Source organism: Entelurus aequoreus, linkage group LG01 (assembly GCF_033978785.1).
Source record: "Entelurus aequoreus isolate RoL-2023_Sb linkage group LG01, RoL_Eaeq_v1.1, whole genome shotgun sequence".
NCBI lineage: Eukaryota > Metazoa > Chordata > Actinopteri > Syngnathiformes > Syngnathidae > Entelurus > Entelurus aequoreus.
Window position 1 is genome coordinate 80,004,393 of NC_084731.1, and position 21,444 is coordinate 80,025,836.

Consider the following 21,444-nt stretch of genomic DNA (forward strand, 5'->3'; position numbering starts at 1 on the left):
AATATGAAAAGGTATTTGATGAACAAATTAAAGGCAAAATAATAATTAAATAATAATTTTAAAAAAACGTACACGATTTTGACAATTGTCAAGTAAAATGTATCGGTATTAGCATTGGTTTCACTGGTCCTGTATTTAATTGGTTTTGGGTCGATACCAAGAATTGCAGTATCGCCCACTTCTCCTGCTCGTTCCCTTGTTATCTTCTGCAACCATGTGGGGGCGTGGTTAGGGCGTGACCTAAGCAGTGTCGTCATCTTATCAGGAAAAGAAACACAAGCAACAAGGTGGCGGCGTCGGAAGCCACTAAAAAGGCGTAATGCCATTGCTTTTAATGCCGAGAACAGAATATAAACAATAGTTCTGAAAAGTAAACGCCTTTTTTTTGCGATATAACGACTACATGCGTCGTACAAAAATACTTGGTCGGAGTTAACTTTTCTCGTGTTCGACCAAGGACGTCCAGCAAGGTGCCGTTACGGTAACTATACTTTTAGTTTCTTTTTAACGTTCTTGTTATTATAGCTATTTCCACGAGTAATAACGACTAGCAACGTTGGCGAAAGTTAACTGTGTTTGTATAATTTCGAGAATAATTAAAACGTTTAAAGGCTGTCATCCTGAATGTATTGTTTGATTGATTGATTGATTGATTGAGACTTTTTTTAGTAGATTGCACGTACAGTACATATTCCGTACAATTCACAATTGTAGTTCTGTGTAATAACTTTATCCGTATTACAATGTATGTTGTATTAAACTGTGTTCATCACGTGGTTAGAGCAGTGTCTTTCAACCTTTTTTGAGCCAAAGCACATAAATAAATAAATAAAAAATACGGAGGCACACCACCAGCAGAAAAGGTTAAAAAATTAAATTCCACCAGCCTTATTTTGAGTTTGTTGTTGTTTCCTGTGTGTAGTGCTTTAGTTCCTGTCTTGTGCGCTGTTATTTTGGTGACCCTTCCTGTTTTGTTGGTGTTCTCCTGTAGCAGCTTCACGCCTTCCTTTGAGTGCTGTTGCCCGCACCTGCTTTGTTTTGGCTATCAAGACTATTTAAGTTGTGCGTACGCTATCCTTCTTTGTGGGGACATTGTTGATTGTCATTTCATGTACGGATGTACTTTGTGGACGCCGTCTCTACTCCACACGCTGTAAGTTTTTGCTGTCGTCCAGCATTCTATTTTTGTTTACTTTGTAGCCAGTTCAGTTTTACTTTTGTTTTGCATAGCCATCCCTATGCTTCAGTGCCTTTTCCTAGCAGGACTTGCCTTTTGTTAATTTTTGTTTTAAAGGCCTACTGAAATGAAATGTTTTTATTTAAACCGGGATAGCAGATCCAATCTATGTGTCATACTTGATCATTTTGCAATATTGCCATATTTTTGCTGAAAGGATTTAGTAGAGAACATCAACGATAAAGTTCGCAACTTTTGGTCGCTGATAAAAAAAAGCCTTGCCTGTACCGGAAGTAGCCTGACGTCGCAGGTTGAAAGGCTCCTCACTTTTCCCCATTGTTTACACCAGCAGCGAGAGCGATTCGGACCGAGAAAGCGACGATTACCCCATTAATTTGAGCGAGGATGAAAGATTGGTGGATGAGGAACATGAGAGTGAAGGACTAGAGTGCAGTGCAGGACGTATCTTTTTTCGCTCTGACCGTAACTTAGGTACAAGGGCACATTGGATTCCACACTTTCTCCTTTTTCTATTGTGGATCACGGATTTGTATTTTAAACCACCTCGGATACGATATCCTCTTGAAAATGAGAGTCGAGAACGCAAAATGGACATTCACAGTGACTTTTATCTCCACGACAATACATCGGCGAAGCTCTTTAGCTACGGAGCTAACGTGATAGCATCAGGCTTAACTGCAGATAGAAACAAAAGAAATAAACCCCTGACTAGAAGGATAGACAGAACATCAACAATACTATTAAACCATGGACATGTAACTACACGGTTAATGCTTTCCAGCCTGGCAAAGCTTAACAATGCTGTTGCTAACGACGCCATTGAAGCTAACTTAGCTACGGGACCTCACAGAGCTATGCTAAAAACATTAGCTATCCACCTATGCCAGCCAGCCCTCATCTGCTCATCAACCCCCATGCTCCCCTGCGTTCCAGCGATCGACGGAGCGACGAAGGACTTCACCCATTCATCGATGCGGTCGGCGGCTAGCGTCGGATAGCGAAAGTCCTCCTGGTTGTGTTGCTGCAGCCATCCGCTAATACACCGATCCCACCTACAGCTTTCTTCTTTGCAGTCTTCATTGTTCATTAAACAAATTACAAAAGATTCACCAGCACAGATGTCCAGAATACTGTGGAATTTTGCGATGAAAACAGAGCTTTTTGTATTGGATACAATGGTGTCCCAATACTTCCGTTTCAACCATTGACGTCACGCGCATACGTCATCATACATAGACGTTTTCAACCGGAAGTTTCGCGGGAGATTTAAAATTGCACTTTATAAGTTAACCTGGCCGTATTGGCATGTGTTGGAATGTTAAGATTTCATCATTGGTATATAAACTATCAGACTGCGTGGTCGGTAGTGGTGGGTTTCAGTAGGCCTTTAAGCATTACATACCTTTTTACCTGCGTGCTGTCTCCCGCTGTGCTCTGCATATAAGGATCACGACAAACCATTCTCGACGCGGTCCGACTTCTACAAAGCAATGAACTACCTGCTACCACCTACTGATATGGAGTATTACATGGTTACCCTGCCAAGCTCTGCACAGCACAGGCACTAGGCAATGTCACATTATTATAATTATTGATTTGCAAAAAATATTTTTTGGACCAATTAGGTGAAGTTGCATAATTTCCCACAACAGTGGTTGAAAAACACTGGGTTAGTGTTCGGCCTGACATTGGTAGGTCGTGAGTTCAAACCCCGGCCGAGTCATAGCAAAGACTATAAAAATGGGACCCATTACCTCCCTGCTTGACACTCAGCATCAAGGGTTGGAATTGGGGGTTAAATCACCAAAATGATTCCCGAGTGCGGCCACCGCTGCTTCTCACTGCTCCCCTCACCTCCCAGCGGGTGGAACAAGGGGATGGGTCAAATGCAGAGGGTAATTTCACCACACCTAGTGTGTGTGTGACTATCAGTGGTACTTTACCTTAAAGGCCTACTGAAACCCACTACTACCGACCACGCAGTCTGATAGTTTATATATCAATGATGAAATCTTAACATTGCAACACATGCCAATACGGCCGGGTTAACTTATAAAGTGCAATTTTAAATTTCCCGCGAAACTTCCGGTTGAAAACGTCTCGGTATGATGACGTATGCGCGTGACGTCAATCGTTGAAACGGGAAGTATGGGGACACATTGAATCCTATACAAAAAACTCTGTTTTCATCTCAAAATTTCACAGTATTCTGGACATCTGTGTTGGTGAATCTTTTGCAATTTGTTTAATGCAGTGTTTTTCAACCACTGTGCCGCGGCACACTAGTGTACCGTGAGATATTGTCTGGTGTGCCGTGGGAGATTATGTAATTCCACCTAATTGTGTTAAAAAAATATTTTTTTGCAAACCAGTAATTATAGTCTGCAAATGACGTGTTGTTGTTGACAGATTGCTGGACAACAGCAAAGACTTACAGCGTGTGGAGCCGCAGACGGCGTCCGCAAAGTACATCCGTACATGACATGACAATGAACATCAAAATAGGAGCGCAAGACAAGAACAAAAACACCAAAAAACTCCAAATAAGTCACGGCGTGATGTGACAGGTCATGACAGTACACCTACTTTGAGACAAGAGCTATTAGTGAAGCATGGTTGGTTATGGTTTGAATATCCAACAATTGCAAGAATAACTTTTTATTGTCAATATAGTGGTTGGTTATGGTTTGAATATCCAACAATTGCGAGAATAACTTTTTATTGTCAATATTGGCTGCTGAGTTTAATTTGTTTATGTTTTCTGCTCGTGGTGTGCCTCGAAATTTTTTAAATGAAAAAAATGTGCCTTGGCTCAGAAAAGGTTGAAAAACACAGGTTTAATGAACAATGGAGACTGCAAAGAAGAAAGTTGTAGGTGGGATCGGTGTATTAGCGGCGAACTACAGCAACATAACCAGGAGGACAGAGATGGATAGCAGACGCGCTAGCCGCCGAACTCACCTTAACTTCCTCCGTCTCGCCGACCGCATCTGTGACCGCATCTGTGATCGGGTGAAGTCCTTCGTCGCACCGTCGATCGCTGGAACGCAGGTGAGCACGGGTGTTAATGAGCAGATGAGGGCTGGCTGGCGTAGGTGGATAGCTAATGTTTTTAGCATAGCTCTGTGAGGTCCGGTTGCTAAGTTAGCTTAAATGGCGCCGTTAGCAACAGCATTGTTAACCTTCGCCAGGCTGGAAAGCATTAACCGTGTAGTTACATGTCCATGGTTTAATAGTATTGTTAATCTTCTGTCTATCCTTCCAGTCAGGGATTTATTTATTTAGTTTCTATCTGCATTTGAGCCCGATGCTATCACGTTAGCTCAGTAGCTAAAGAGCTTCGTCGATGTATTGTCGTGGAGATAAAAGTCACTGTGAATGTCTATTCCGCGTTCTCGACTCTCATTTTCAAGAGGATACAGTATCCGAGGTGGTTTAAAATACAAATCCGTGATCCACAATAGAAAAAGGAGAGAGTGTGGAATCCAACGAGCCACCTTGTACCTAAGTTACGGTCAGAGCGAAAAAAGATATGTCTTGCACTGCATTCTAGTCCTTCACTCTAACGTTCCTCATCCTCGCTCAAATTAATGTGGTAATCGTCGCTTTCTCGGTCCGAAACGCTCTAGCTGCATTGAATGTGAGGAGCCTTTCAACTGTTGACGTCACGCTACTTCCGGTACAGGCAAGGCTTTTTTTATCAGCGACCAAATGTTGCAACTTTATCGTCGATGTTCTCTACTAAATCCTTTCAGCAAAAATATGGCAATATCGCGAAATGATCAAGTATGACACATAGAATGGATCTGCTATCCCCGTTTGAATAAAAAAAAAATCATTTTAGTAGGCCTTTAACATGCGCGCCTTTAAGGATTCATTCACAAGAAACAAGTGTGGTTACTAAAACATTTCTGAAGTTGGCAAAGGGAAAAGTTACCAAACAGATAATTTGTGGGGTTTTTGTAATTGATTTACATAAACCAAGTAGTATCACACAGGTCTTGTAAAGACGATTCCAGCGATATAATTATAATTTTCATGTGATAAATATTAAGAAAGTTATGGAAAAAATGGATTGGATGAAAGTTATGGATAAAACCGATGAAAATGCACTAATTTCTGGTCAATTTTGTATATTAGTGAAGTGGATTATATTTACGTGGCGCTTTTCTCTAGTGACTCAAAGTGCTTTACACAGTGAAACCCATTATCTAAGTTACATTTTTTAAACCAGTGTGGGTGGCACTAGGTGAAAGTGGGCGAAGTGTCTTGCCCAAGGACACAACAGCTGTGACTATGATAGCAGAAGCGGGGATCGAACCTAGAACCCTCAGGTTGGTGGCACGGCCGCTCTACCAACCGAGCTACGCTGCCCCACAACAATAATAAATGTGATACATTTCCACGTGCCCTGTCATGTTGCAAGTATTTGTCTTTTGTGCAAGATCACGCTGACTCAGATGTAGGACATGTCATTTGAGATGCAGACATAATAGGAATTCAAAATTTTGACTGCAGCTTAATTAATCTAACCCCGAATCTATGCAGAATTAGCACAAGAATGACAGCATGCAGCTCATATGTGTGCCAACAAACCAAAAGTAAGGATCTGCTCTTATTTGTCAGCGCACAATGCCGGATGAGATGCAAAGCGCTTTAATCCGGAGCCGAGGTGACGCAGGAGGATGCGGGCCTCTGGAAGGATGCGCGTTTGAAGCCGGCGATCAACTGGTCGGCATCTTGGGCACCGGCGACTTTTCCCGCTCACTTGCCAGGAGACTGGTGGCTTTTGGTTACCAGGTGGTCGTGGGGAGTCGAACCCCCAAACGCTGTCTAATGCTGTTTCCTGAAGAGGCAGAGGTGAGAGACATTCAGCTTGCTTCTTGTTGTTCATTAACATAATCTTAATTTTTTTTGTATTAAACTTTTTCATCCAATAAGGAATCATTTCAAGACACTTAATTAAACCAGTGTCTTGCAAATTAATTTAAAAAAGTAATTAATTATAGTTACATGTTACTTTACCCCAAAAATATATTGAATTGCTCTTTAATACATTTTACTATTAGGGGAAAGTAATTGATGTGTTACTTTTTTTTTTTTAAACTTCATATGCAGTTGAGATATGTTTCATGAGAGCAGAGTGTGTGTGTGTGCACCTTTTTAAAAAGGTGGTGCCTCCTGCCTTGTGATTTGTGACGTCAGCTAGTGATGGGTTGATGAGGCGTCATGAAGCGTTTTGACACATTGCAAAACTGTATTGATACTGTGTCGATACTGTGTCACTAAATACTGACATCTGCTGGACATTAAAAATCCCTACAGGCAACCTATGGACCGACTCAACTGACACTGATTTTATGACCTAGTACAGGGGTCGGCAACCCAAAATGTTGAAAGAGCCATATTGGAGCAAAAATACAAAAAACAAATCTGTCTGGAGCCGCAAAAAATTAAAAGCCATATTACATACAGATAGTGTGTCATGAGATATGAATTGAATTAAGAGGACTTAAAGGAAACTAAATGAGCTCAAATATACGTACAAATGAGGCATAATGATGCAATATGTACATATAGCTAGCCTAAATAGCATGTTAGCATCGATTAGCTTGCAGTCATGCAGTGACCAAATATGCCTGATTAGCACTCCACACAAGTCAATAACATCAACAAAACTCACCTTTGTGCATTCACGCACAACATTAAAAGTGAGGTGGACAATATGAGACAGAAAAAGAAGTGGCATAAAACACGTCCTAGGAAGTCGGAGACAGTTATATATGTAAACAAAGTACGGTGAGTTCAAGGACCGCCAAAATGAGTAGGACAAAACGGCGCTCGCCAAATACTGGAATCAGTGAAGCATGTTTAATATAAACAGTGTGCTTTATAACAATTAGGGAGGTTTGTGTCATGTTTGTCCTCCTACAGAAACCATATTAAAACCCAAAATATTTTTTTTCCCGTCATCTTTTTCCATTTTTCACACATTTTTGAAAAAGCTCCAGAGAGCCACTAGGGCGGCGCTAAAGAGCCGCATGCGGCTCTAGAGCCGCGGGTTGCCGACCCCCGACCTAGTATATACAATAATATAAACCAAGTCATTGTATTTCATTTAGGATTATTTAATATCTTAATTTAAATAAAAATATATTTTAATCTTTTTTAGATACAGTCAATAAAAAATGTGAACATGTATCATAACATGGAAATCTAAGAGAACGTGTTGTGAATGAGGATGCTTGTGGACTGGGATTTTTTAAAATCAATTTTTTACACATTTTTATTTAAAAAAAAACAGTTTTTCCAATGTATTCAATTTTAGACGATTTCTTTCATTGATTGATTAAAACTTTTATTAGTAGATTGCACAGTGAAGTACATATTCCGTACAATTGACCACTAAATGGTAACACCCGAATAAGTTTTTCAACTTGTTTAAGTCGGGGTCCATTCATGATACAGATATATACTATCATCATAATACAGTCATCACACAAGTTAATCATCAGAGTATATACATTGAATTATTTACATTATTTACAATCTGGGGTGTGGGATATATAGGAGGGGGCGGGGGTTAGGTTTGGTTGTTATCAACACTTCAGTCGTCTCTTCTTAGTTATTATTTCTCTGGCTGTAGAAATTACCCGCTCACAGGGCACAGAGGAGGCGGCAGTGCGACACAGTTAGTGTATCGGTCACGTGACCAAAACAGCTCATGATCGGTCACGTGACTTTCTAAAAGCGGTACGTGCACCGACACAGGGTGTTGCTCTATGAGCTCGACGCATGCGCCGATGCATCGGTGTTGCCGGACCCATCACTAACATCAGCTAGAATGCGCTCAGAGCAGCATTTTAGCTAAGCTGTGTTTGATAGCTTAGCAGCGGCAGTGTGTTGGCAGTGGCAGCGGCTCTGTTGAATCATTTCACTGGATTGTGTCAGTGCTAGTTAAAAGAGATTGAATGTGCTTCGATGGCTGTCTTGTTTCCTTGTCCACAAACTGGGTGTTGTAGAATTGCAAGTTTGTCAATTATTTGATTTGTTGTTCATTATTCCCACGTAGTAGTAGTAGTAGTAGTGTGCATATGTGTATGTGTGTACTTATCCTGCAATGTTTGCTTTGTGATGTTGCCTCTTCCTATTTCAAATCAAATTAATTCTTGTGTGGTTCTGGTTGTTGGTTTCATTAGTAAAAAAAAGTTACTTCCTGTATTGAAATTGCTGTGCTTCTGACGCTGTCTTGTTGACATAAAACCATGTCAAAAGTAGTGCCACATTACATCAAACGCATCGATAACGGCGTTGTAACGTACGCACTTACTTAATCCTTTTAGCCCTTTTTAGAGCATAATCTCTCAGTGACCATGTGCCCGCGATAGACAATGTTTTTATAACACTGCTTTTCTCTGTAGAGGACATTTTTGTGGCTGCCAGATAAAACTAGCCGCTAACACAGGTTTGACTTTACTATGTCATGCATTAATGGACAAGTCCACCCCATATTCAAAATGGCACCATCCTTTGTTTTGTTGTACGTTATCTTCCAAGATAGTGCTATGCGATTTTACGATATGTATCGTAGTATATGACACAAAAATGTCTATAGTACGATATCAATCTCTTTTGTTTATATCGAAATGTTTACGTCTCGGCTGCAGCTAATGTAACTGCAGCAACCTTGCTACCTTGTGGGAGCATGTTTACGTCATTTGAAAGTACTTTAATTCAGCAGGATGGATGTCAACAACATTACAAAGACGGTAGACCAAAATAAAAGCTATACCAACAAAACCCAAAGAGAAATCGGTGCCAGAAAGAGGAACTCCTTCGTTTGGATTGAAAAAAGTCAGACACCGATCTAACAAGGGTAGGCTAAACTGCAAAACATGTCACTTGAACACGTCCATTCTATCCTATTACTTTAAGACACAGCATGAAAAACAGTACAGAGCAGTTTTTAAATGCGACCAAGTAGTAGCGTTACCTCAAAATCACAAAGAAAAACACTAAACGAGCCTATTAGTTAGGGCTGCGAATCTTTGGGTGTCCCACGATTCGATTCAATATCGATTCTTGGGGTCCCGATTCGATTCAAAATTGATTTTTTTCGATTCAACGCGATTCTCGATTCCAAAGCGATATTTTCCCGATTCAAAACGATTCTCTATTCATTCAATACATATGATTTCAGCAGGATCTACCCCAGTCTGCTGACATGCAAGCCCGAGTAGTAGATTTTTGTAAAAAGCTTTTATAATTGTAAAGGACAATGTTTTATTAACTGATTGCAATAATGTAAAAAAAATTTTAACTATTAAATGAACCAAAAATATGACTTATTTTATCTTTGTGAAAATATTGGACACAATGTGTTGTCAAGCTTATGAGATGCGATGCAAGTGTAAGCCACTGTGACACTATTGTTCTTTTTTTCTTTTTTTTACAAATGTCTAATGATAATGTCAATGAGGGATTTTTAATCACTGCTATGTTGAAATTGTAACTAATATTGATACTGCTGTTGATAATATTCATTTTTATTTCACTACTTTTGGTTTGTTCTGTGTCGTGTTTGTCTCCTCTCAATTGCTCTGTTTATTGCAGTTCTGAGTGTTGCTGGGTCGGATTTGGTTTTGGAATTGGATTGCATTTTTATGGTATTGCTGTGTATTTTTTTGTTGGATTGATTAATTTTAAAAAAATAAAATAAAAAAAAATTGAAAAAATAAATAAATACATTTAAAAAAACACGATTTTTTACAAATGAGAATTGATTCTGAATCGCACAACGTGAGAATCCAGATTCGAATTTGAATCGATTTTTTTCCCACACCCCTACTGTTAGTGTTGTTGTCCTCCGGCACCGTATATGACAAGCAGTTCTGCAGACACAGAGATATGACAGATGCCATCTCTAAATTGTATCGAAAGGGCTGGTATTAACAATACTTTAATTATCTTGCCCATTTTATGTATAAAAAACTATGCCTTTATAAATAAAAGGAGAAAACAAGTGAAATTGGCATTAGTTTTTATTTGTGTAAGGCAAATTCCCAGATCAAATGAAAATAGCAAAAATCGGACAGATTTACAGGTATAAGACTGGAGACAAACACCAGTTTACAAACTACAGACCTGTTTCTCTACTTCCACAATTTTTTAAAATCATTGAAAAACTGTTTAACAACAGATAAGACAAATTCATGAATAAAAACGAAACACTCAGACAACCAATACGAATACAGAGCCAACATTGATTGATTGATTGATTGAGACTTTTATTAGTAGGTTGCACAGTGAAGTACATATTCCGTACAATTGACCACTAAATGGTCTCAACATCTCAACATCAATGGCATTAATCGAAATAACGGAGCTCACAAATGCCATAGATAGTAAAAAATGTGCTGCTGCAGTGTTTATGGATTTAACAAAAGCATTTGACACAATTAATCATAGCATCTTAATAAACAGGTTAGAACGGCATGACATCAGAGGGTTGGTCTTGAACTGGATAAGAAGGTTCTTAACCAACAGGAAGCAATACATGAAGATAGGAGAACACACTTCCACAGAGCTAAAAATATCTTGTGGCGTACCTCAGGGATCAATATTCGGACCAAAATTGTTCAATCTCTATATGAATGATATTTGTAAAGTTACAAAGGACTTAAAGTTAGGATTATTTGCAGATGATTCAACTGCATTTTGTTAAGGAGAGAACACAGAAGATGATACAAATAATAACAGAAGAAATTAACAAATTAAAAAGATGGTTTGACAAAAACAGACTATCTTTGAATCTCAGAAAGACAAAAACTATGCTATTTGGTAACAGTCGAAGAGAAAGTCAAACACAAATACAGATAGACAGAGTAAATATTGAAAGGGTAAAATAAAACACATTTTTGGGTGTAATAATAGATGATAAAATTAATTGGAAATCTCATGTAAAAAATATACAACATAAAGTAGTGAGAAACACATCAATAATGAATAAAGCAAAACACGTTCTGGACTAAAAATCACTTCATATTCTTTACTGCTCGCTAGTGTTACCATATCTGAGTTACTGTGTAGAAATATGGGGAAACAACTACAAATGTGCGCTTCATTCACTAACTGTGTAACAAAAAAGATCAATTAAAATAATACATAATGTTGTATATAGAGAACATACAAACCCTTTATTTATTAAATCACAATTATTGAAATTCAACGATTTGGTACATTTGCAAACAGCTAAAATTATGTATAAGGCAAACTATAACCTGCTACCCAAGAATGTACAACAATTCTTCTCAACAAAAGAGGAGAAATATAACCTTAGAGGAAAATCTAATTTAAAACCTTTGTATGCTTGTACAACACTTAAAACCTTTTAGTATATCAGTATGTGGAATTAAATTATGGAACAGATTAAGTAAAGAAATCAAACAAAGATTCAATATGATTCAGTTTAAAAGACTGTTCAAACTACAAGCGTTTACAAAGTACACAGAACAAGAATTATGATGAACATCTAGAACCCTTTTTTTCCTTTATTTTTATTTTTATTGAGGCATAGATTATTTATGTATTTAATATTTGTTTGCTTACTATGGTATATTATTTATTTGTTCACTGTTCTGTTACATAGAACAAGGAAATTAGATACAATTGCTATGGTATGAAGGGGGTAGGATTAAATAAGCTCTGCTTCTTCTTACTCCTATTTGGACATACTGTAATGAAACAACTGGAATTGTGTGATGCATTACATTGTATCATATGTATGTTTTAAATAAACTGAAACTGAACTGTACTGAAGAATAGTTACGGAATATGGTACTTTTTTGGCACCAACCAAATTACTCCAGCAGTACTGAAAGCGGAATCAGCCAAATTACATCAAGATTATGTTGCAATTTTAAATCCTAACAAAGAAATTGACTCAAAAAATGCTCCATGTCTAAATTAAGGCTCAACCTTTCCAAAAATGCGCTCGTTTGATGCCAATATACATTGGCTTTGCTAGTGATTAGCATTAGCGATTTTACATGGCGATTTCAACACCTCCACATTTTTTATTGAAAACTACAACTAAGATGCACGTTACAATCAAAAAGCTGGTGTGTAATTACTGCAATACTTAGATAGATAGGTCTTTATTGTCATTGCACAAGTACAACGAAACTTTGTTTTCAGCACAAACCCGTTCAACATTAGACAAACAGTATACAGGATTACAGAACAGGAACGCTGATGGGTCGCCACAATGCGCCCCGTAAAAGATGGGGAAAAGGGTAAAACGCTGGGGAAGGATGAGTAAAAAAATACAATCTAGACTGGGCTCCTAAGAGGGCCCAGTCTGGAGTGGGAAATAACCTCCATAGCAAAGCACATATACATATTACAACATACATCTCGAGATATCTAGCAACAGAGGGAAGGGGCGGAGTAATGGTGGTAGGCCGCAGCTCTCGGCGCTGACCATCCTTCCATCACCCCTATGGGATTTGCGTCGAGGATGTTTGGGTTGGGGGGGTGTATCTGTGGCGTATATTTTTGTGGATGCATGTTGTTTGTATGTAAGCCTACAGTGTGTCTCTGTTCCGCGGCCTTGATTCTTGTGCAGCCGATAAGTCCAAAGTCAACAACAGGTGTGTGTCCATGAGAGACAAGAAGGGAGTTTGTTGTGTCTTCGCCGCACTGTCCTTCAGGAGAGTCTCGAAGCCAGGGAAACAATCCAAGTTAGAATGTTTTGTATGTGAGTGAAAATGAAAATTTGCTTTTCACTCTCAATTGTCTATGACTGGTCCTCAAAAATCCTGTGAGGCGGACAGTCCGATGTTATCCAAGAGTGTCCACAGTTCTTCTCGCATCCTCCAATCAATCGTGGCAGATTTGGGGTACTTTGAAGACTGCCAGCAACTTCCAATTTTTAGACAAACCAGAGCAACGCTTACTCCAATCAGCAGATGTCCTGTTGTCATAATTCCGAATAGGTAGATATCTTCACGTCCTCGACGAAAAGGGTCGCCAGGCACGCAGCACTCCTTCTTCTCCCAAGAGTCCGTCACGTGTCCAGCAACAACCGCTTCGTCACGACAGCAGGTTCCCCCAAAACCAAGATCTTGTCAATTTCGTTGAGGCCAGTTAAATAGTTCCATTGTTTAGATTTGGAGAGCAGTGCAAAAAGAGGCAACAAGAAAGTTAAGACAAGACAAAGAAGCAAGCAGGAGAGATAAGGGAGAAGGAAGGGGAGCGTCCACCCTCTGAGTGCCAGAGAGAAAGTCTTATAGCATTAACACTTTTTAGGGCACAACAAAAGACTAGACAGCAAAGACTGAACTGACTGTCCAACACACCTTAAACTATACACTACTGCCATCTAACGTCTTGGACTTGGAACTATAATTGACACTCATCCATCCATCCATTTTATACCGCTTGTCCCTCTCAGGGTCGCATGGGGGCTGGGGCCTAAACCAGAAATGTAATAATAAAATAAGATACAACAACTGGACAGCAGTTATCATAATCAGCAAATTTTTGAATATATATTTTTATATTATTATTTTATATTCTATTTAGAATCTATAAAAATTTGATTTAAAAAAAATACATCAAAAACAGTTTGCTAGGTACCGGGAATTGGTACCGTATCGTTTCAAAAGTGAACGATACCCATCCCCACATAATTTTAAGAAAAAATGTTTTTTTGCGATATAAAATGACCTATATCGGGATATATATGTTTGTCCGTATCGCACGCCACTACTCTATGAACCTGCTGCCTGACTCACAAAACCAACACCATTCCACTTTTGTTTCAAAGTCTGCTGAGGAGCACTGACGACTAATTTCTTCTTTCCCGCGCCTCCCAGGTGACCTCCCAGCTGGAGGCGGTCAACAAGGCGGACCTGGTCTTCGTTGCCATCTTCCCAGAGCACTACTCCACATTGCAGGAGTTGAAGCCGATGCTGGCTGGGAAGACCTTGGTGGACGTTAGCAACGGCTTGCATGTCAAGCGAGGCGGGCCGTCCCATGCAGAACGGCTGGCCGACATGTTTCCTGAGAGCTCCGTAGTGAAAGGGTTCAACACAATATCGGCGTGGGTGCTTCAGACCGGACCTCGAGATGGAAACAGGCAGGTAGGAGATTTGGAGGCTCCGTGGTACCTTTGCTACCCGGGAAGATAGTTTGAGTTAGTTCTTGTTACCCTTCTTGTGCAGGTGTTCCTGTGCAGTGACAGCAGCCATGCCAAGAGCTCAGTCATGGCACTGTGTCGCAGGATGGGCTTCTGTCCTGTCGATATGGGGCCGCTCTCCTCTTCTGTGGAGATAGAAAACCTCCCCCTCTACCTATTTCCTTCCTGGGGCGCCCCCATCCTCATCAGCGTGATCCTCTTCCTCTTCTTCTACTTGTACAACTTTGTCCGTGACGTCTTGCATCCGTTTGTCACCGGAGGAAAGAGCGTCTTCTACAAAATGCCCATTGAGACGATCAACGTCACTCTACCCTCCGTCGCCTTGGTGATGCTGGCGCTCGTCTACATGCCGGGCCTGTGCGCCGCGGCGCTCCAGCTCTGGCGGGGCAGCAAATACAATCGATTCCCCAACTGGCTTGACAAATGGCTCCTCAGAAGGAAGCAGTTTGGGCTGTGCAGCTTCCTGTGTGCGGCCATGCACGCCATCTACAGTCTCTGTCTGCCCATGAGGCAGTCGGCCCGCTACAAACTCCTCAACACCGCTTTCAAACAGGTGAGGGACATGCCCCAGGGGTGCGCGTCTACCTCTGTGGGCTATTCAATCAGTCATGTGTGGAACTGTGTGGCGTGCAGGTGCAAGAGGGCGTGGAGAACACCTGGAGTGACGGGGCGGTGTGGAGGATGGAGCTGTACCTCTCGGTGGGCATTTTAGCGCTTGGAATGCTCTCTCTGCTGGCCGTCACCTCGCTGCCCTCAGTGGCTGACAGCATCAACTGGCGAGAGTTCAGCTTCATACAGGTAAGGCACCCACTGTGATCGGATCCAGGGATGGCACACACCTGGAAGAAAAAGGGAGAAAATGTAGTGAAATCATTTCCAAGGGTCAAATAGGGCTGGACAATTACCGTTATTCCGGTCTATAAACCGCTAATTTTCTCCTACGCTTTGAACACTGCGGATTATTAAACGGTACGGCCAATTCATGGATTTTTCTTTGCTGACGGCCATAATGCAAATAGTAAAAAAAACAAAACAAGCAAAGACACTGAAAAGGCGGGTTACTGTTGGTGCTACGGCACCATCTTCTGGTCAAGTTTGCTCACTGCAGGTGCTGCAATGCCCTTCTGTTTCGAGCTTCCAGCCAACCATTGCGTTTCTGCTCGTATGGATTCTTCATTCATCACTCCAAGCAACGTTTGTAAGTTTTACAATATAACTAAAACAATTCATACTTACTAAACCGTCCCATGTGTGATGTATGTATGAGTGTTTTAATGCATATTTGTACGTCCTATCATAATGTAATCAAGCTGGCGTCTATAGCAGAAGCTAATATGCTAATAACACGTTTACAAGTGCCTGTCTTAGTATTATTAACTTACAATGTCATTCTTTTTGTGTTGTTTCGTAAATTCAATCAAACTTTTCCATGGACTTATGGAGTCTGTTTAGTTGATTGGAGTGCGAGCTTCCGCAGGTAGTGGGTCCATGACGATGACTTCTGTTTTGTTTGATCAGCCGTTTTACTGCCGTGTTACAGACACCGTTTAGAAACAATTAAGGTATGTAAATAAACACTTATTTAATATTTCTGTGTACATAACAAATTTTGCAACATACTGTATATATTTGCGGCTTGTAGCCCAGTGCGGCTAATATATGAAAACATATTTTTTTCTTCTAAAATGTAGTGTGTGCTCTATAGTCTGGCTAATACAGTAAGCAAATTTAAACACTGTTTACATTTTTTATTCTCACGAACATAAAATATTATAATCAAATACAACAATTAATGGGCCCTAAGCTTGTAACAGTGAAACGCATGAGTTTGCGTATGAGTGGGGGAAAAAAAGACCCTAACTACTAGAAGTTTAGGGTCTCACCATGGTTGCTACTTTTTATTTGACACAGCGCTATTATGCCTAAACACCAATCACTAAACTCAACAAAAATGCATATGATTTCCGCGTTCGGACGGAATCCCATAATCGGCCAATAAAACAGAATGCTCTGTTAAATGCAGAATATCACGAAAATGGGCTTTAATGTGAGTAAAATGCTGTCATTTTGAGAAGAAACATTTGTTTGGGAAAATAATGTCTGGTACCGCTCCTTCATCCCCGACACACTCAAAACACAAACTACGCAAAATGAAATTGCCTCCAGTCTTCTGTAGGTGACGTTAGCAGGCTGATGCAGGCCTGCCCACATTTTGAAGCTAAAAGTGGGTGTTCCAAAATGTGTAGAAACATGTTAGAAAACAAGCCTAAAATCACTACTGTGTTTATTTTGGGAGTAATTTTACCTGAAGACCCCCTTTTTAGGTTCAGAACTCTGAAACATATGCCAATGTTGTCTACATCAGAGGGGCCCTTTCTTATATGACCACAATGAGCTACGTTCTATGTGTGTGTTCCTCTTTTATGTACTAATGAAATGAGTTGAAGAAAAGCTGAGTTCACGTAAAAAAAAAAGAAGAAAAAAAAAGAGTACCATATTTTCAGGACTACAGAACCGCACCCACTAAATGTCAGGAAAAAAATGAATGTTTACGTTTATTAGCCGCACTGGACTATATACACGTCATGAAATGAGTTATTTACGCAGAAATATCTTCTAAATGTTTATTTACATACCAGAGTTTCCCCTTCATTTAACTGAACGTGGCGCATCGCCACAGCAAAATCATGGCCGCCGCACCTTCAGTTTCAGTTAATTTGGAACATGCATATGATACAATGTAATGCATCACATATTTCTAGTTGTTTAATTACAGCACGTCCGAAAAGGCGTAGGAAGAAGCTGAGCTTCTCCTTCTCCTACCCTTTTTCATACCATAGCAATTTTATCCCATTTCCTTGTTCTCGGTAACATAACAGTGAATAAGTAAATAATATACCATAGTAAGTAAACAAATATTAAATACATAAATAATCTTTATCTAAAAAAAAAAAATGAGTTCAAGATGTTCATCATAATTGTTCTTTTTTGTACTTTGTGAACACTTGTAGTTTGAACAGTCTCTTAAACTGAATCATATTGGTGCTTTGTTTGATTTCTTTGGTTAATCCATTCCATCATTTAATTCCACATACTGATATGCTAAAGGTCTTAAGTGTTGTGCGTGCATACAAATGTTTTAAATGAGATTTTCCTCTAAGGTGATATTTCTCTTTTGTTGAGAATAATTTTATTACATTCTTAGGTGGCAGGTTATAGTTTGCTTTGTACATCATTTTAGCCGTTTGCAAATGCACCAAATGTATTATTCTAATTGATCTTTTTTGTAACACCGTTAGTGAATGAAGCGCCTATTCGTAGTTGCTTCCCCATATTGCTGCACAATAACTCAGATATGGTAACACTAGGGAGCAGCAAAGAATATAAAGTGATTTTTGGTCCAGAACATGTTTTGCTTTATTCATTGACGTGTTTCTTGCTACTTTATGTTGTATATTTTTTACATGAGGTTTCCAGTTCATTTTATCATCTATTAATACGGCCAAAAATGTTTTCTTTTGCTAAAGGCAAGGTTTTTTGGTTGTTTTTTTTTTACATGAAAACAAATTAAATTAATGCATTGTAGACTTCAGAAGAAGTCAAAAGTCAGACGCTCGCTATTTTTAACTTTTATTGAGAATGTTATCATAACAACCGGCCCAATTCCACAGATCCAATTCCTCCGTGCTTGCCCGGACATACAACACTTCCTAATTTTCCGCCAATCCGCTTTTTAAGGCAAGGACGGTGTGTTTGAGATCATTGGAAAATTAACATGATATCAAAACCACACAAACATGAAACATTACCACCAGCCGGTCGTTACAGTATGAATGGATATATAGAGCCTAGTATTTGCACACTATTGAAAAGTGATGCATCGAAATTCGGCCGCTAAAAAAATACTTTTGATCACCGAAACTGGACACACGTGATTGTCTGGAGCGTAGTCAGCATGTCTGCGATGTAAACGTAACTTTAACATATCCCACATACACCCTCTTTATATATAGCTTATATATTGCTACAAAACCTACAAAATGTGCAAATTAAAAGGACAATATTGGCTTTTAAAAAAAGAAAGTCCAACTGGAGCAGCAGCGCCAAGCACGTGTGACGTCATGCTTGCTGCAGCTGACTTTTTATTGGAGACGTCGATGGACAGAAGTAGAGTCTCTAAACCCGAGTACATTCTATACGAACACCAGAAAAAGATGCTAGTTTGGTTGCGAGTGGTTCTTAATGAAGAAAATGTCAGTAAAAGTCTTTAGACACTTGAAAAATTCTCAACAAAGTACATTTTACAATAAGCAGAAACAATTGGATAATAAAATATGTTAATACTAACACATATTTGTTTAAAATGTATGCGCTGTATACATTTTTTGAGCCTTTTTAAAGAAAATCACATCATAGCCAATTCTACGATTACGGTGACCTACCGCCACAGGTATCTTGGCAATCAAAGGTAATCCCTGCATATCTTAAGTGTTTCCAAACGGTCTCTGTATTACGGCAGTAAAACGGCTGATACAACAAAACAGAAGTCATCATCATGGACCCACTAGCTGAGGAAGCTAGCTCTCCAATCAGCTAAAAAGACTCAACAACTCCACGGTGATGTTTTTGTAAATTTACTGAGGAATTTGTGAAACTGGAACCATACAAAAAAAATTCCGTTGTAAGATACTAATGCTAACACAGACGCTCGTAAACTTGTTAGTATATTAGCTAATGCTAATGACGCTAGCTTGATTACATTACAATAGCACGTACAAATATGCATGAAAACACTCCTACAGACATTACACATGGGATGATTTTGTAAGTAAGAATTATTTTAGTCATATTATAAAACTTGCCAACGTTGCGTGGAGAGATGACTAAAGAATCCCTATGAGTAGAAATTTGTGGACGATAAGAAGACGGAAGGGCACTTGTACTTCCGGTTCAAAGGTTTAAACAGCAGGAAACACTGTAAAGGTTCACCCAGCAGCACCTGCAGTGAGAAAACTCGTCCTAAAGATGGCGCCATAGCACAAACAATACCACACCTTTTCATTGTTTTTGCATGTTTTTTATGAAAACTATTTGCGTTCGGGCCATCAGCGAAGACAAATCCATAAATTAGCTGCATCGTTATATAACAGGCCTGGGCAATTATTTTACTCAAGGGGCCAGATTTAGATAAAAAAGTGTGTCTGGGGGCCAGTGTATCTATTTTTAGGAACACTAATACAAAACCTCACAATAACGATTGAAAGCTAAAAACATTATGACAGATCGCCTTAAAAAACGGAATGGAATTAAACATTTTTTTACTGAATGAGACACCCAGAATGTACATGAAAATTAAAGAATGTGGGATTTACAATATTAACTATGAATGATAAAACACTGAATATTGACAACATATTTTACAATCAACCGAAACACAACCAAAATGCAACAAACATAGTGAAAAAAACCCCACCTACAATCTGAGATACCTCATAGTGACCATAGTAAGTAATTAGATTACCATAGTAACTAATTAGATGACCATAGTAACTAATTAGATGACCATAGTAACTAGTATATCATGCAGATTCCAAGCATTGAAAGACTTAGTATAGTTGAAGACTTACGGTCATTAGAAAACATCACTGCACAGCATAATGGCAGCTACACTTTCCATCTTAACATCTAAAACAATTATTTGGGAATGTCCGGCGGGCCAGATTGAAAAGCTCAACGGGCCGCATGTGGCCCTCGGGCCTTAATTTGCCCAGGTCTGTTATATAAGCAGCAGGGTTCAAAGCGCATAGGATTATGGTCCGGAATATATACCAGAATATTTTTACTTTTTTTCTTTACAAAATGAATTGCCAACTAACACCTGAATGTCTGAAGACTGGCAAGCTTGACGAAGTTTCCCCTGGAGGGAAGTCACACATCCAAACAATGCGTATCGACGTGTTTGCACTTTTGCAGCCACCTCAGTTCTCACGTTAACACTTAAAGCTGCCATCTTTGTCGAGGCTCACACATTCCTCCTCGCCCTCCCTTTCATCCCGCCACTAAACTAATCCCCCGGCCGTCCGATTAGTCATGTCCCAACCGCCGGGCCTTCAATGAATTATTGCCCTCCTTTCAGCACTAGCCACCGATGAATGTTCCTGAGCAGCAAATCGCTTCAGGACAGACATTTGATCTTGCATCGGTCCAGTCGACTTCTTGCTCCCACATGGAACTTAGCACGGCATTTGAAAGGAAGCCCGTCTGGAAGTTACTACTGTACAGTGTTGCTACTGCAGCCTGCTTTGTAAAGCAGAAGTAAAGTGTGTTGGAAAACACAACTCACTGTGGCGATGAGGAAGAGCCTGAGTATTTTCAACCCCCGACCACTACCTGAGTCGATCTTGCCAAGTATTTTTGTAATTGGTGTGCTCCTGCTGATGTGAGTGACTCAGATCACGAGTTTGCTCGGGGCTGTTCAGTGACCTTTGACCCAGAGAAAGTCCAACCAGTGCTGGCACGGCTACAGTGCTGCTCTTCCAGTTGGAAATGTCATACAAATGCAGGGTAGCCCATCCCTATATGCAGATCATGCGAACTGTGCCCCGTTTTGCGTAAAGACCCGCGTGTAAAATGCTAATTGATGAAAGACAAGGCGCTTGACTGAAATTTTACCACAACGTAGCCCGAGCCCCCTCCTGCTGCGTCACCTATAAGAATACACAGTGGAACCACAATCTACGAACCCCTCATTGTAGAAACGTTTCCATTTACCAACCACAGACTGAGTAAAAATATGCTTTGGTGTGCGAACCTTGTACGAATGTTTCAGCCACACATTCCGTTTTGCGCCCGTCAGCACATCCATTGTTGGCAGGCTGATCCATCTCAGGTGCTCACTACGGACGAATCAAGTCTTCTGAACGGCTCTTTCAAATGAATGATAAACTGTGTGCGTGTGCGTGTGTGTGTGACACACACAAATCGTTTCTCATCATTCATTTGAAAGAGCCGTTCAGAAGACTCGATTCGTTTGCGGACGTGTGTG

The 21,444-nt window shown here is 39.9% G+C and overlaps 2 protein-coding genes across 4 annotated transcripts in view; both read left to right on the top strand.

The window, feature by feature from the left end:
• enpp4 (ectonucleotide pyrophosphatase/phosphodiesterase 4) overlaps positions 1-21,444 on the top strand; it is a 681,324-nt gene that overhangs the window by 639,588 nt on the left and 20,292 nt on the right. The window lies entirely within an intron of this gene.
• Positions 1-21,444, top strand: part of LOC133657708 (metalloreductase STEAP3-like) — a 43,318-nt gene that overhangs the window by 19,479 nt on the left and 2,395 nt on the right. Inside the window, exons 1-5 of one of the 3 annotated variants that reach the window (XM_062059357.1) lie at positions 246-481; positions 5,825-6,058; positions 14,077-14,343; positions 14,425-14,952; positions 15,033-15,197. In XM_062059357.1, coding sequence (XP_061915341.1) covers positions 5,831-6,058; positions 14,077-14,343; positions 14,425-14,952; positions 15,033-15,197 — 1,188 coding nt within the window. In that variant the 5' untranslated portion in view covers positions 246-481; positions 5,825-5,830. Of the gene's footprint in view, positions 1-245; positions 482-1,037; positions 1,154-5,824; positions 6,059-14,076; positions 14,344-14,424; positions 14,953-15,032; positions 15,198-21,444 lie in introns of those variants that run through there. The other 2 variants (XM_062059347.1, XM_062059338.1) reach the window with 2 other exon arrangements.